The following is a 15463-nucleotide window of genomic DNA, read 5'->3' on the forward strand; positions in this document are numbered from 1 at the left end:
TACTATTTAGTAATATAGTGAAGACATCACAACTATGAAATAACACATTAAATCATGTAGTATGCAAAAAGTGTAAAATCAAAATATAGATTCTTCAAAGATCCACCCTTTGCCTTGATGACAGCATTGCACACTCTTGGCATTCTCTCAACCAGCTTCATGAGGAATGCTTTTCCAACAGTCTTGAAGGAGTTCCCACATACGCCGAGCACTTGTTGGCTGCTTTTCCCTCACTCTGCGGTCCAACTCATCCCAAACCATCTCAATTGGGTTGAGGTCAGGTGATTGTGGAGGCCATGTCATCTGATGCAGCGCTCCATCACTCTCCTTCTTGGTCAAGTAGCCCTTCCACAGACTGGAGATGTGTTGGGTCATTGTCCTGTTGAAAAACAAATGATAGTCCCACTAAGCTCAAACCAAAAAGGATGGCATATCGCTGCAGAATGCTGTGGTAGCTATGCTGGTTAAGTGTGCCTTGAATTCTAAATAAATCAGTGTCACCAGCAAAGCACCCCCACACCTTCACACCACCTCCTCCATGCTTCACGGTGGGAACCACACATGCAGAGATCATCTGTTCACCTACTCTGCGTCTCACAAAGACATGGCGGTTGGAAACAAAAATCTCCAATTTGGACTCATCAGACCAAAGGACAGATTTCCACCGGTCTAATGTCCTTTGATCGTGTTTCCTGGCCCAAGCAGGTATTTTCTTCTTATTGGTGTCCTTAAGTAGTGGTTTCTTTGCAGCAATTCGACCATGAAGGCCTGATTCAGTCTCCTCTGAACAGTTGATGTGCTGAGATGTGTATGTTACTTGAACTCTGTGAAGCATAGTTTTTGCGACTGCACTTAAAAAACTTTCAAAGTTCTTGAAATGTTCCAAATTGACTGACCTTCATGTCTTAAAGTAATGATGATGACCTAGTGTCATTTCTCTTTGTTTATTTGAGCTGTTCTTGCCATAATATTGACTTGGTCTTTTACCAAATAGGGCTATCTTCTGTATACCAACCCTACCTTGTCACAACACAACTGATTGGCTCAAATGTATTAAGGAAAGAAATTCCACAAATAAACTTAACAACGCACACCTGTTAATTGAAATGCATTCCAGGTGACTACCCCATGAAGCTGGTTGAGAGAATGCAAAGCTGTCATCAAGGCAAAGGGTGGCTACTCCGATGAATCTCAAATATAAAATATATATTTGTTTTGTTTTACACTTTCTTGGTTACTACATGATTCCATGTGTTATTTCATAGTTTTGATGTCTTCACTATTATTCCACAATGTAGAAAATAGTAAAAATAAAGAAAAACCCTGGAATGAGTAGGTGTGTAAAAAACTTTTGACTGGTACTAATATATATATTTATATTTATAAGCAGGGAAAATGAGTGATGAGCAAGTGAGTGTCACTGTGACTCGGCCATCTCTAGGACTTCTCCGGCTGCTATAGTGACCAGTTGTAGTGGGATTTCAGCATTGGCCAGGATGTCCTGGGAGTTACTGGAGCCCTGCTGAATGTTGGTGAGGATGAGGGTGGTGCCGCCCGCCGTGATGATGCTGTCTGACGAGCCCGCGGACTCCATGGAGCCCACCACCGCGTTGCTCACAGAGTTCATGACTCCTTTCTTGTTCTGGTGAGTTTTAATGTGCTTGGCCAGGTGGTCGCTCCGCATGAAGCGCTTGGAACATTCCGGGCAGACAAACTTCTTCTCCCCTGTCAGAGAGAGAGAGAAACTAGACAAGTTTTAACAGTAGGACAGACCAAACCATGTTACTTCTACATCACTACTATTAACTCATTATGTAATCCGTTTTACAGGACTAATGCTATTATACTGAATGATATCTTTCCAAAGACAGAAGAGGACACTTTACATTGGTGAAAAGCACAACCTACAAGGTAAGTTTTCAAAATGTAAAATGTAATGCAAATGTTGAGGTGACGGAGGGTGCACCTGTATGTGTCCTTCTGTGTCTCTGCAGTTCGTCGCTGCGTGTGAACCTCTTCCCACAGTACATCCAGCTGCAGACGAATGGCCGCTCCCCTGAGTGCCAGCGCAGGTGCGCTCGCAGGTGGGATGTCTTCCCGTACACCTTCCCACAGCCCGGGATGTGACAGATGTGTTGCTTCTTCTTCCCCATGTTGGATCCTCTGAGAGAACACAAACAAACACACTCATATACTGCATATACGGCCTTATAGATGTGTACTTGCTCTGTTTTTTGGGGCCTTTGTGCGCCAATGCTGGTGAGAGGGGGAGGGTATTTGTCTTTCCCATTCAGACCCCAAAACCTTGGGAACTAGTATTCTAAACACCTTACGTATAGGAAAGATTCTATCTAGTTTTCTGACCACTATAAGCTGTTGAGCACTGTAAGCGTAGTCACTCTAAGCAGGGTACGCCTTATGAGCTCACACACCTCCCCCCAGCCTCTTTGCAATTGGGGCAGGTGCAGGCCACCCTGCGTAGCCGCTTGCCCCCCTCGCCGAGTTGGTCCTCCTCGTCCTCTAGCCTGACCCGCAGGTGGGAAAGGTCACTGGTGTTCAGAGTGGAGTCACTGCCCAGCTGCCAGTCCTCGGAGTCCGGCTCCTCCTTTATCTGGACGTCTGGAGGGAGACCAATCAATCCACACATCAATATCAACACAACCTTTAACAATTGCATGCTAAATGGACTGCAAAAGCCACACAGTGAAAAGTGCTTCTTCGCTAAATGCTTTTAAAAAGATTTCATGACAGTTTGGCTATAAACAAATTCAAAACCCCTGTTCAAACTTGACAATGTGTGGATGGACAGCTTGACACAAAACCATTATGATTTACACACCCTTCAAATCTTCAAAGAATTAATCATACGATTGTTTATATTATATCTCACAGATCTATAAAAGGGTGTTGATTATATAGTCAGAGAATTGTTTAAATTGTAACATTTTTGGTCATTTAGCAGACGATTTTATCCAGAGCAACTTACAGGAACAATTAGGGTTAAGTGCTTTGCTCAAGGGCACAGACAGATTTTTCAGCTATTCGGCTGAAAATGTTGTTATTGTTACACACACACACGTTCTGTTGTTAAATGTGTGTTCTTACATTAACAACTTTGTTTTATTTATAAGAAAATATTTGCAAATTTGACAAGAATATACAGCTAATAATCCTCACCAGAGCAGCGCAAATCATGCCTGATGCCTCAGGAGGCTTATATCAGGTGACTCAATAATTAAATAGTATACTTCCTGTAGTCTACTTCCTGGGGATGGTCATTTTTTTCGGACCCCCATGGTTTCCTACATACAGTGCCTTCAGAAAGTATTTACACCCCTTCACTTTTTACACATTTTGTTGTGTTACAAAGTGGGATTCAAATTCATTTAATTGTCGTTGTTTTGTATGAAAAATAAAACACTAATATATCTTGATTAGATAAGTATTCAACCCTGAGGCAACATGTTAGAATCACCTTTGGGCCGCGATTTGGGTAAGTCTCGAAGAGCTTTCCACACCTGGATTGAGAAAACATTTGCCCATTATTCTTTTAAAAATACTTCCAAGCTCAGTCAAATTGGTTGTTGATCATTACCAGACAACCAGTTTCAGGTCTTGCCATAGACTTTCAAGCCGATTTAAGTCAAAACTGTAACTCGGAAACTCGGGAACATTCACTGTCTTCTTGGTAAGCATCTCCAGTGTAGATTTGGCCTTGTGTTTAAGGTTATTGTCCTGCTGGAAGGTGAATTAGATCTCACAGTGTCTGGTGGAAAGCAGACTGAACCAGGTTTTCCTCTAGGATTTTGCCTGCGCTTAGCGCCATTCCGTTTATTTTTTGAATCCTGAAAAACTCCCCATTTCTTAATGATTACAGTTATACCATACCCTGATGCAGCCCGCCCACTATGCTTGAAAATATGGAGAGTGGTACTCAGTAATGTGTTGCAATGAATTTGCACAAAAACATAACACTTTAGTCAGGACAAAAAGTGAATAGCTTCGCAAATTTTTTGCAGTATTACTTTAGTGCCTTGTGGCAAACAGGATGCATGTTTTAGAATAATTGTATTCTGTACAGGCTTCCTTCTTTTCACTTTGGCAATTAGGTTAGTATTGTGGAGTAACTACAACTTTGTGGATCTATCTGCAGTTTTCTCCTAACCAGCCATTAAACTCTGTAACTGTTTTAAAGTCACCATTGGCCTCATGGTGAAATCCCAAAGCTGTTTCCTTCCTCTCCGGCAACTGAGTTAGAAAAGAAACCTGTATCTTTGTAGTGACAGTGTATTGATACACCATCCAAAGTGTAATTAATAACTTCACAATGCTCAAAGGGATATCATTTATTGTTTTACCCATCTACCAATAGGTGCCCTTCTTTGCGGGGCATTGGAAAACCTCCCTGGTCTTTTTGGTTGAATCTGTGTTTGAAATTCCCTGCTCGACTGAGGAACCTTACAGATAATTGTATGTGTGAGGTACAGAGATGAGGTAGTAAATCATGTTAAACACTATTATTGCACACCAGTGGAGGCTGGTGGAAGGAGATATAGGAAGACAGGCTCATTGTAACGGCTAGAATGGAATAAATAGAACGGTGTCAAATATGTGGTTTCCATATGTTTGATACCATTCCATGTCAGCCATTATAATGAGCCCATCCTTCTATAGCACCTCCCACCAGCCCCCACTGTTGCACACACAGTGAGTCCATGCAACTTAAGCATATTTTTTTACTCCTGAACTTATTTAGGCTTGCCATAACAAAGGGGTTGAATACTTGTTGACTCAAGACATTTTTAATTTATTGATTAACTTTTTTAACATTTCAAAAACATCATTCTACTTTGACATTATTGTGTGTAGTATTGTGTGTAGGCCAGTGACAAAAAAGTTAAATTTAATCAATTTTAAATTCAGGCTGTAGCACAACAAAATGTGGAAAAAGTCAAGGGGTGTGAAAACTTTCAAATGTTGCTGTACAACCACCAGTGTTACTAACTATTATGGTGTTTATGTCTGCTGGATGTGTACATGATGCAGGAGGAGACCATACCTCCAGGGCTGTTGGTGTCCTCTGCCTGCTGGTACTGAATGCCTGCCTGGACCAAAGAGTTGACAGTCACAGTCTGCAGGTTGGGGATCTGTTGCGCTTCTCCCTGGCCCAGAGACAAGGTTTGCAATGGGGCCAGTGTGATCTGCTGGGCTGGGTTGGTGGACAGCTGGAGGTTCTGGAGGTTCTGGACCCCCTGCACCTGAAAGGTCTGCCACTGGATCTGCCCTGAGGCCGTGACGGTCTGGGCCTGGATGATGAAGGTCCCTGGGTTGATGAGCTGAACGTTCTGCATGGTCTGTCCCCCTGCTGCCTGCACCAGCTGACCATCACTGGTCTGGACTGGCACCTGTTGCAGCTGGATGATGGACTGGCCTGAGGACACCTGGATGTTCTGGACCTGGTTCTGCTGAATGTAGCCCTGGAGACCAGAGGGGTCTGTCTGCTCTGGGGCTTGGGTTAGAACACCCGTCTCATCCATGGCCTCAGGCAGCTGGGCGGAGGACGTTGGCACATACATGTCTGCATTAGCATTCGAGTCATTTACAGACAGTGTTTGCGAGTGCTGGTCACCTGTCTTCTCCAAACTCTCAGAGCTGTCCACAGGCTGACTGGTCATGATGAGCTGGCCATCAGAAGTGACCCCTGTTGCTATAGTCTGAGCACCAGAGAGGCCCAGGGAGTCCAGGTCCACACTGCTAATGGGGACAAAGGTGATGTTCCCTGGCAACCCCATAGGCACATTAGTGACAACCTGACCCTGGTTGTTAAAGGTGGAGCTGCCGATAGAAACACCCTGGATCTGCTGGACATGACCAGTCTGTGATATGAGGTTCTGGTTATTAGTAAGGATGTCTCCGGCCCCAGTCACACTTATAGTCTGAGTTCCGTCAGGCAAGATCTGGATCTGCCCTGTGGCATCTTGGCTCAGAGTGGCCCCGTCCTCACTGGAGGTGGAGAAGCTCAGTTGCTGTCCCTCAGCTGTCTGAATGTACTGAATGTTAGGCACTGTGTTGGCGGAGGTGTCGCTTCCTGATGTCACAAAGATCGGTTGGCTCTGAAGGTTCTGGAGAGGAAGAACATACTGTCCGTTTGATGTCACGATCCCCCGACTCTGGATATGGACCGCGCCAGGTTCCTCCTTCCGTGTTGTTGTGGGGGTCAAAACCTCCCATCTATCTTGGTTCCCTGTTAACTGGATGGATGTTAGGTCTGTCGTCTGCAGGATAAAACGTATTGTTTTAGTGAATAAAAACTATTCATTTGCATAGAAGGTGCCTCATTAAGATGCAGATTGCAACATTGAGATGAAGTATGTCATGTTAGAGATAGCAGTGAAATAATTACTTACATTAAAAAAACAGTAAGCCAATTATTTATTGTATTCAGCCAGTTGGAAAAGCCATAGCATGATTAGTTATGAATAACTACGTGCATTAAAAAATAAATCGCAAAAGTTATTACCATTCATGAAGAATATAGGAATAAGAGCTTGGTGCTGCTTGTTCACACGATTTAGCAACATATTTGAAGATTGGTTTAGAGGTGTTTAATGACCAGAGTATTGTTTGTCTAGAAGGTGCATGAGAACCCTAACTTCATATTGTGTGAACCAAATATGAGCTCACTACATGAAGGCCTTTGGGCATATCTGCCGACACAACTCGCGTTCTATTGATAAAAGATAGCTACATTTTGGGGTCGTCTACATTATTGCAGAGCCAGTGGTGGTGACTTACCACTGCAGCGGCAGCACCGTTACCCCCATCTGATGATGCCGACTCGATCTTGCTGCAGGTAGCTGCTAGCAGAGCGAGCGATGACGACTGAGTGTCCTACCCACAATGGGCGGGTTTAAAAGGAAGAAAGTGGGTGGCCGTTAGTCCGGTGCCACACAGGAAGTTCGACTTTTACTACAAATGTTAAAACGTGTGAACTTCACAAAGCACCACGCACTTACTGAAACCCTAACCGAGAAGCATACGAGGGCAATTTCTAAATAGCAACGTTAGCTACCTGATCTCCTGTGCCACAGTCTTGCTGCAGAAACTCGCTTTGACTGCTGTCCACGTCCAAGGCAGCCATTTCCTCTTGTTTCACTGGCTGTTCTGGGGCTAACGTTACAAGGTACAGAATGGAGGAAACGGAGCAAAACAAACCAGAGTTAAGTTAAATCTCCACACGGGAAACGGCAGCAAATTTGTTTCTAGCTATTCCACTAGCTATAACGTAACACTTCAAGCTGGACTGACCTCCATTACAGCTGCGGTGTGGAGTTGATCAAACTGTCTGAAGCCTTAGCTAGCTACGTATGTTGTAGTTGTGGCTAGCATGCAGGCTAACGTTCACTGTTGGCTAAGCTGTTGGAAAAATATTAAAACAGCTAGCTAACATTAGCTTAGCTAAAGGGTGCAAACATACCGATGGTTAGGTTGAACATTACATACCAGTCATTGCGTGAATTATTTTATTTCGCAGAATCTCTGTATTACCACAAGCGAAACATGATTACAGTAATCGAAGGCTGGCTGCAATCGGTGATTCTAGTCAATTGTTTCTATTTTGATTGACGGTGCGGGAAACACAAAGGGTGGGGTCTCCAAGATTGGGTAACGCACAGGAAATCCCGCCGTTCTTCTTAAACCCAATTGGCTACCGTATTTTATTCCCTACATTATCATTCGCCAGTGTACATGTCAGTCATCTTCTGACGAATTCCTTTCCTGTTTATTTTTCTCTCAATAATATGGTGACAAAAAATTATATGGAGCCAGGAGCTATGCTGTCCATTGATAACCGTTAATGTATACAAGCGTTCTGCAGCCACTGTGGATTTTAAACATACTCTTAAATTGTTTCCCTTACCTCTCAATTTAGGTAATTTATGCCTATCCTAAATTTAAAGCCAGCTAGTGTAACTATAAACCAATTAATCTGTTAATTAAGATTTCAGTGCAGGTCGACCCTTGGTTTTTCAAAATAAGATGTGATGGCTGCATTTGTAGCTAGATGCTTTCCTTGTGTTGGCAGCTGAATAAAATAGATTGGCCCAATTTAGATGTAAATTTTCACTAAGCATAGTATCGATTGTCAACTGTTCATCACAGTGATTTTGACAGTCTGTCAGTAGTTGAGATTATGGGTGCGTTCGTAAATTCGCGCAGAAAAGCTGATTAATTTACGAACGCTCAACACCTATTGAATATGGCCGGTGTCAGTAAACGCCGGCAAAACAGTGTAAATAAATTGTCGTCCGCAGCACAGTTACCAAAGCTCTGGGATAACAGCTCTGCTAGAGCGAGTACAATGGTCAGAGTGATGTGTTCTCTCATTTGTGTCTGGAAGTAGCTAGCAAGTTAGCCAATATTAGCCAGTTCGCTTGGGTGCTTGACTAACGTTGTGAGGTCAGAACGCTCGGATCAACCCTATCCCTCTGCCAGAGCGTTCAGTGAACCCTCCGAGAGCGAAACGCTCTAAATTTGCGCACTCTGGCACAGAGCAGACCCTATGCTCAAAAGCTAGGAACACCAAAAGTAGTGAAACATTATTGTACACTGTTATACTATATGTACATTTAATATTTGTCTTGTTCTAATAAGTAAACTGTTCATTTATATAATGAAGTATGGCTGTGGTATTTTATGTTCATAATGAATGTTGATTTTGGAATTCTCACTGGGGTGAGCTCATGCACTAAAGGTGACCTTTCTTACAGTAAGAATAATACATTCTACCATACTTGTCATCATTCCTAAGGAAATGTCATTTCCACCTTGTTTATATCATGGAAGGTAGCACAGAGGTCCTTCAAAAATACTGGTAGTGCATTAGGCAAGGGTACAATAAATAAACAGCTGCTATCCAGTTCACTACTAGTGCATTCCTGTAAAGTGAGTTATAGCATGTATCTAATTTTATTATTAACTATCTTGTACATATAATGCAATATTGGCAAGATTGCGTTGAAATTTAATATAATTGTGTTGTATTGCCTTTCCTCTGTCTGTGATGCAAGGCCCTCACTTCTTCTCCAGAACATTATTTGCGGTATGTCAGTTCCTCACAGAGTGCAACCAGAGTGGGGCCATTTCTCTCAACCTTCAATTCAAACTTGGCCCATTACAAGCAGACTACAAAAGCACTTTTCTGGCACTCAGGAGCTCACGCCAGTGAATGGTGGATATTTCCAATCACTCTGCTGTCAATCCAAGTGTCAGGTAAACATAGGTCTACGGAAACAGCCTTTAGAAATTCTTGCAGCTATGTCTGTCTGTCTTACTCCAGTCCAAGGAAAGTTATCAGAAATTTCAACAAAGAAATCCAAGTTAAAAGGGAAAGTCAAATATAGATCCTAATAAGAGCAGACATCTAATCCAATATCGTAGAAGACATGAGAATGCCATGAGCAGACTAACTTTTCAGAGCAATTACCCAGTGGGAGTTTTGATGCAACAAGGAGCAAGCTGTTCAATACAATGGTCTGTATAGCTCTGTACAGTTCCATCAATATTCAGTTTATCTTGTAAATATATTACAGTATATTTACACCAAATGTAAGTTGAATTAAATGGCAACACATCTTTCACTACTACTGTATTTTAGCACTGCAATTGATTGCGTATTCAGTAACAACAATAGCTTACAGTGGGTTAAAGAGGAAAATGAGATAAGCACAAGGTTAAATAATGCTGGATAAGATTAATCATATTAACTAAAGCAGACAACCCCTGTAATATCTGTCATTGTCCAGAATTAAGCATTGAGGCAGAGCGTGTTCTTGGTCAGCCAGGATGAAAAGAACAGGATCAAAACTCATATTAGCGTATTGACAGTTGTGTCATGAGGGCCAGTCCAAGAGAGAGGTGACCCCATGGGGAGAAACTGCTCTGCTGGAGACACCTTGTGGGACACTGTAAATGGCGCCTCAGAGGGAAAATGTAAAATGGTGAAAGGAGGGGGAATTGTGGGTAGAATACCAAATGGATCTCGATTACAACTTTGAGAAAGGCATGAATACGGACACAGAAACATTATTCTGGTTTTCTAGGAGTCACTCGGGTTCAGCTGTGGAGCAGGAGGTCCAAAGTCTAGGTATCAAATCAAATCTTCAAATCAAATTTTATTTGTCACATACACATGGTTAGCAGATGTTAATGCGAGTGTAGCGAAATGCTTGTGCTTCTAGTTCCGACAATGCAGTAATAACGAGCAAGTAATCTAACTAACAATTCCAAAAAAAACTACTGTCATACACAGTGTAAGGGGATAAAGAATATGTACATAGGGATATATGAATGAGTGATGGTACAGAGCAGCATAGGCAAGATACAGTAGATGATATCGAGTACAATATATACATATGAGATAAGTATGTAAACCAAGTGGCATAGTTAAGTGGCTAGTGATACATGTATTACATAAGGATGCAGTCGATGATATAGAGTACAGTATCAACGTATGCATATGAGATGAACAATGTAGGGTAAGTAACATTATATAAGGTAGCATTGTTTAAAGTGGCTAGTGATATATTTACATCATTTCCCATCAATTCCCATGATTAAAGTGGCTGGAGTAGAGTCAGTGTCATTGACAGTGTGTTGGCAGTAGCCACTCAATGTTAGTGGTGGCTGTTTAACAGTCTGATGGCCTTGAGATAGAAGCTGTTTTTCAGTCTCTCGGTCCCAGCTTTGATGCACCTGTACTGACCTCGCCTTCTGGATGGCAGCGGGGTGAACAGGCAGTGGCTCGGGTGGTTGATGTCCTTGATGATCTTTATGGCCTTCCTGTAGCATCGGGTGGTGTAGGTGTCCTGGAGGGCAGGTAGTTTGCCCCCGGTGATGCGTTGTGCAGACCTCACTACCCTCTGGAGAGCCTTACGGTTGAGGGCGGTGCAGTTGCCATACCAGGCGGTGATACAGCCCGCCAGGATGCTCTCGATTGTGCATCTGTAGAAGTTTGTGAGTGCTTTTGGTGACAAGCCAAATTTCTTCAGCCTCCTGAGGTTGAAGAGGCGCTGCTGCGCCTTCCTCACGATGCTGTCTGTGTGAGTGGACCAATTCAGTTTGTCTGTGATGTGTATGCCGAGGAACTTAAAACTTGCTACCCTCTCCACTACTGTTCCATCGATGTGGATGGGGGTGTTCCCTCTGCTGTTTCCTGAAGTCCACAATCATCTCCTTAGTTTTGTTGACGTTGAGTGTGAGGTTATTTTCCTGACACCACACTCCGAGGGCCCTCACCTCCTCCCTGTAGGCCGTCTCGTCGTTGTTGGTAATCAAGCCTACCACTGTTGTGTCGTCCGCAAACTTGATGATTGAGTTGGAGCGTGCATGGCCACGCAGTCGTGGGTGAACAGGGAGTACAGGAGAGGGCTCAGAACGCACCCTTGTGGGGCCCCAGTGTTGAGGATCAGCGGGGAGGAGATGTTGTTGCCTACCCTCACCACCTGGGGGCGGCCCGTCAGGAAGTCCAGTACCCAGTTGCACAGGGCGGGGTCGAGACCCAGGGTCTCGAGCTTGATGACGAGCTTGGAGGGTACTATGGTGTTGAATGCCGAGCTGTAGTCGATGAACAGCATTCTCACATAGGTATTCCTCTTGTCCAGATGGGTTAGGGCAGTGTGCAGTGTGGTTGAGATTGCATCGTCTGTGGACCTATTTGGGCGGTAAGCAAATTGGAGTGGGTCAAGGGTGTCAGGTAGGGTGGAGGTGATATGGTCCTTGACTAGTCTCTCAAAGCACTTCATGATGACGGATGTGAGTGCTACGGGGCGGTAGTCGTTTAGCTCAGTTACCTTAGCTTTCTTGGGAACAGGAACAATGGTGGCCCTCTTGAAGCATGTGGGAACAGCAGACTGGTATAGGGATTGATTGAATATGTCCGTAAACACACCGGCCAGCTGGTCTGCGCATGCTCTGAGGGCGCGGCTGGGGATGCCGTCTGGGCCTGCAGCCTTGCGAGGGTTAACACGTTTAAATGTCTTACTCACTTCGGCTGCAGTGAAGGAGAGACCGCATGTTTCCGTTGCAGGCCGTGTCAGTGGCACTGTATTGTCCTCAAAGCGGGCAAAAAGTTATTTAGTCTGCCTGGGAGCAAGACATCCTGGTCTGTGACTGGGCTGGGTTTCTTCCTGTAGTCCGTGATTGATTGTAAGACCCTGCCACATACCTCTTGTGTCTGAGCCGTTGAATTGAGATTCTACTTTGTCTCTGTACTGGCGCTTAGCTTGTTTGATAGCCTTGCGGAGGGAATAGCTGCACTGTTTGTATTCAGTCATGTTACCAGACACCTTGCCCTGATTAAAAGCAGTGGTTCGTGCCTTCAGTTTCACACGAATGCTGCCATCAATCCACGGTTTCTGGTTAGGGAATGTTTTAATCGTTGCTATGGGAACGACATCTTCAACGCACGTTCTAATGAACTCGCACACCGTATCAGCGTATTCGTCAATGTTGTTGTCTGACGCAATACGAAACATCTCCCAGTCCACGTGATGGAAGCAGTCTTGGAGTGTGGAGTCAGCTTGGTCGGACCAGCGTTGGACAGACCTCAGCGTGGGAGCTTCTTGTTTTAGTTTCTGTCTGTAGGCAGGGATCAACAAAATGGAGTCGTGGTCAGCTTTTCCGAAAGGGGGCGGGGCAGGGCCTTATATGCGTCGCGGAAGTTAGAGTAACAATGATCCAGGGTCTTTCCACCCCTGGTTGCACAATCGATATGCTGATAAAATTTAGGGAGTCTTGTTTTCAGATTAGCCTTGTTAAAATCCCCAGCTACAATGAATGCAGCCTCCGGATAAATCGTTTCCAGTTTGCAGAGAGTTAAATAAAGTTCGTTCAGAGCCATCGATGTGTCTGCTTGGGGGGATATATACGGCTGTGATTATAATCGAAGAGAATTCTCTTGGTAGATAATGCGGTCTACATTTGATTGTGAGGAATTCTAAATCAGGTGAACAGAAGGATTTGAGTTCCTGTATGTTTCTTTCATCACACCATGTCACGTTGGCCATAAGACATACGCCCCCGCCCGTCTTCTTACCAGAAAGATGTTTGTTTCTGTCGGCGCGATGCGTGGAGAAACCCGCTGGCTGCACCGCTCGGATTGCGTCTCTCCAGTTAGCCATGTTTCCGTGAAGCAAAGAACGTTACAGTCTCTGATGTCCCTCTGGAATGCTACCCTTGCTCGGATTTCATCAACCTTGTTGTCAAGAGACTGGACATTGGCAAGAAGAATGCTAGGGAGTGGTGCACGATGTGCCCGTCTCCGGAGTCTGACCAGAAGACCGCTTCGTTTCCCTCTTTTTCTGAGTCATTTTTTTTTTTTTTTTTTGGTCGCTGCATGTGATCCACTCGGTTACACTGGTTGTAAGGCAGAACACAGGATCCGCATCGCGAAAAACATATTCTTGGTCGTACTGATGGTGAGTTGACGCTGATCTTATATTCAGTAGTTCTTCTCGGCTGTATGTAAAGAAACCTAAGATGACCTGGGGTACTAGTGTAAGAAATAACACGTAAAAAAACAAAAAACTGCATAGTTTCCTAGGAACGCGAAGCGAGGCGGCCATCTCTGTCGGAGCCGGAAGTACAAGGCCCCTGAGGCCCCTATCCACTGATCTCCTGTATTGTAGCAGGTTGGACGTATTCAGTGAAAGTCACTCACTGATAGTCATTTACGCCCAATGAAACCCAGTTTACTATATCAAGGGCAAATAACACAGGCCTGCAATGTACACAACAGCCTCCTCTCAGAACTTGAAAAAGGGATATATTCTGGAATGATGCCCCTTTGGAAAAAATAATCATATTTCTTTCCATTTTGAGTATAAAATGTTCCTTCATACTTCCTGGGGGAGAATCATATTCAAATGAATTCCAATCCATCTGTCAGATCAGCCTGTGACCTTTGGGTCTATCAATAAACAAACCGATTTGGTAATTGTAAAGGAATGCTAGATCTGTCAACATCTTGCAGCAAGCCATGGACACTCCCCCACATGATTTCTTAAAATGAGTTTAAAAAATGGCATTAACTTTATTGTAGGTTTGTTCAGCCTGAAGGTGACAGTAATAAATCAACTTTAAGTTATGCTCTTCCTGTTGTAACAACTTCCAAATGGAAAGCTACTGTGCACCGGCTTTGACAACAGCATCATCCCGGATAACCTAGAGCCACTCCAATTCACATACCGCCCCAATAGATCCACAGATGACGCAATCTCAATCGCACTCCACACTGTCCTTTCCCACCGTGACAAAAGGAACACCAATGTGAGAATGCTGTCCATTGACTACAGCTCAGCGTTCAACACCATAGCGCCCACAAAGCTCATCACTAAGCTAAGGATTCTGGGACTAAACATCTCCCTCTGCAGCTGGACTTCCTGATGGGCCAGGTGGTAAGGGTAGACAAGAACACGTCTGCCACACTGATCCTCAACACTGGGGCCCCTCAGGGGTGCGTGGTTAGTCCACTCCTGTACTCCCTGTTCACCCACGACTGCGTGGCCAAACACGACTCCAACACCATCATTCAGTTTGCAGATGACACAACAGTGGTAGGCCTGATTACCGACAATGATGAAATGGCCTATAGGGAGGAGGTCAGAGACGTGGCAGTGTGGTGCCAGGACAACAACCTCTCCCTCAATGTGAGCAAGACAAAGGAGCTGATTGTGGACTACAGGAAAAGGGGACAAACAGGCTCCCATTAACATCGACGAGGCTGTAGTGGAGCGGGTCGAGAGTTTCAAGTTCCTCTGTGACCACATCACCAACGAACTATCATGGGCCAAACACACCTAGACACTTTTTTCCCCTCAGGAGACTGATAAGATTTGGCATGGGTCCCCAGATCCTCAAAAAGTTCTACAGCTGCACCATCGAGAGCATCTTGACCAGTTGCATCACTGCCTGGTATGACAACTGCTCAGCATCTGACTGTAAGGTGCTACAGAGGGTAGTGCATACGGCTCAGTACATCACTGGGGCCAAACTTCTTGCCATCAAGGACCTATATACTAGACGGTGTCAGAGGAAAGCCCAAAATATTGTCAAAGACTCCAGTAACCCAAGTCATAGACTGTTCTCTTTGCTACTGCACGGCAAGCGGTATCGGAGCGCCAAGTCTAGGACCAAAAGGCTCCTTAACAGCTTCTACCCCCAAGCCAAAAGAGTGCTGAATCAAATGGCCACCCGGACTATTTACATTTACAGTCTCCACAGAATTTCCAAACACATATCCCTTGTGTGTGCATTGTTTGTACTCAACATGTCAAGGTTATTTATGTGTTTATTTATCATCCCATAAATTCTTTGTAAATTCTCATTCTTTTGGGGTTAAGGCTGAACTATTATAACTATTGTGGCTGCAACCTGGACTCAGGGGTAGATGTAACATAGTAGA

General features: G+C 44.3%; 1 protein-coding gene across 7 annotated transcripts; it reads right to left on the reverse strand.

The window, feature by feature from the left end:
• Positions 1-1277: 1277 nt before the first annotated feature.
• On the reverse strand, positions 1278-7655 carry LOC112236699 (transcription factor Sp3). Of its 7 annotated transcripts, XM_024405320.2 has the most exons (8): positions 7504-7654; positions 7309-7416; positions 7073-7170; positions 6796-6891; positions 5060-6275; positions 2433-2619; positions 1967-2163; positions 1278-1725 (listed from the first exon to the last, which is right to left on the reverse strand). In XM_024405320.2, exons 3-8 carry the CDS (start codon positions 7139-7141, stop codon positions 1418-1420), a joined length of 2073 nt encoding a protein of 690 aa, XP_024261088.1. In that variant the 5' UTR covers positions 7142-7170; positions 7309-7416; positions 7504-7654; the 3' UTR covers positions 1278-1417. The 7 variants fall into 7 exon arrangements, with proteins under 7 accessions (XP_024261088.1, XP_024261073.1, XP_042173075.1 ...); XM_024405305.2 differs by lacking the exon at positions 7309-7416 and having other exon boundaries at positions 6796-6882; positions 7504-7655; XM_042317141.1 differs by having other exon boundaries at positions 6796-6882; positions 7309-7655.
• Between the last annotated feature and the right edge of the window lie 7808 nt (positions 7656-15463).

This window comes from Oncorhynchus tshawytscha, linkage group LG03, assembly GCF_018296145.1.
Source record: "Oncorhynchus tshawytscha isolate Ot180627B linkage group LG03, Otsh_v2.0, whole genome shotgun sequence".
NCBI classification, from domain to species: Eukaryota; Metazoa; Chordata; class Actinopteri; order Salmoniformes; family Salmonidae; genus Oncorhynchus; species Oncorhynchus tshawytscha.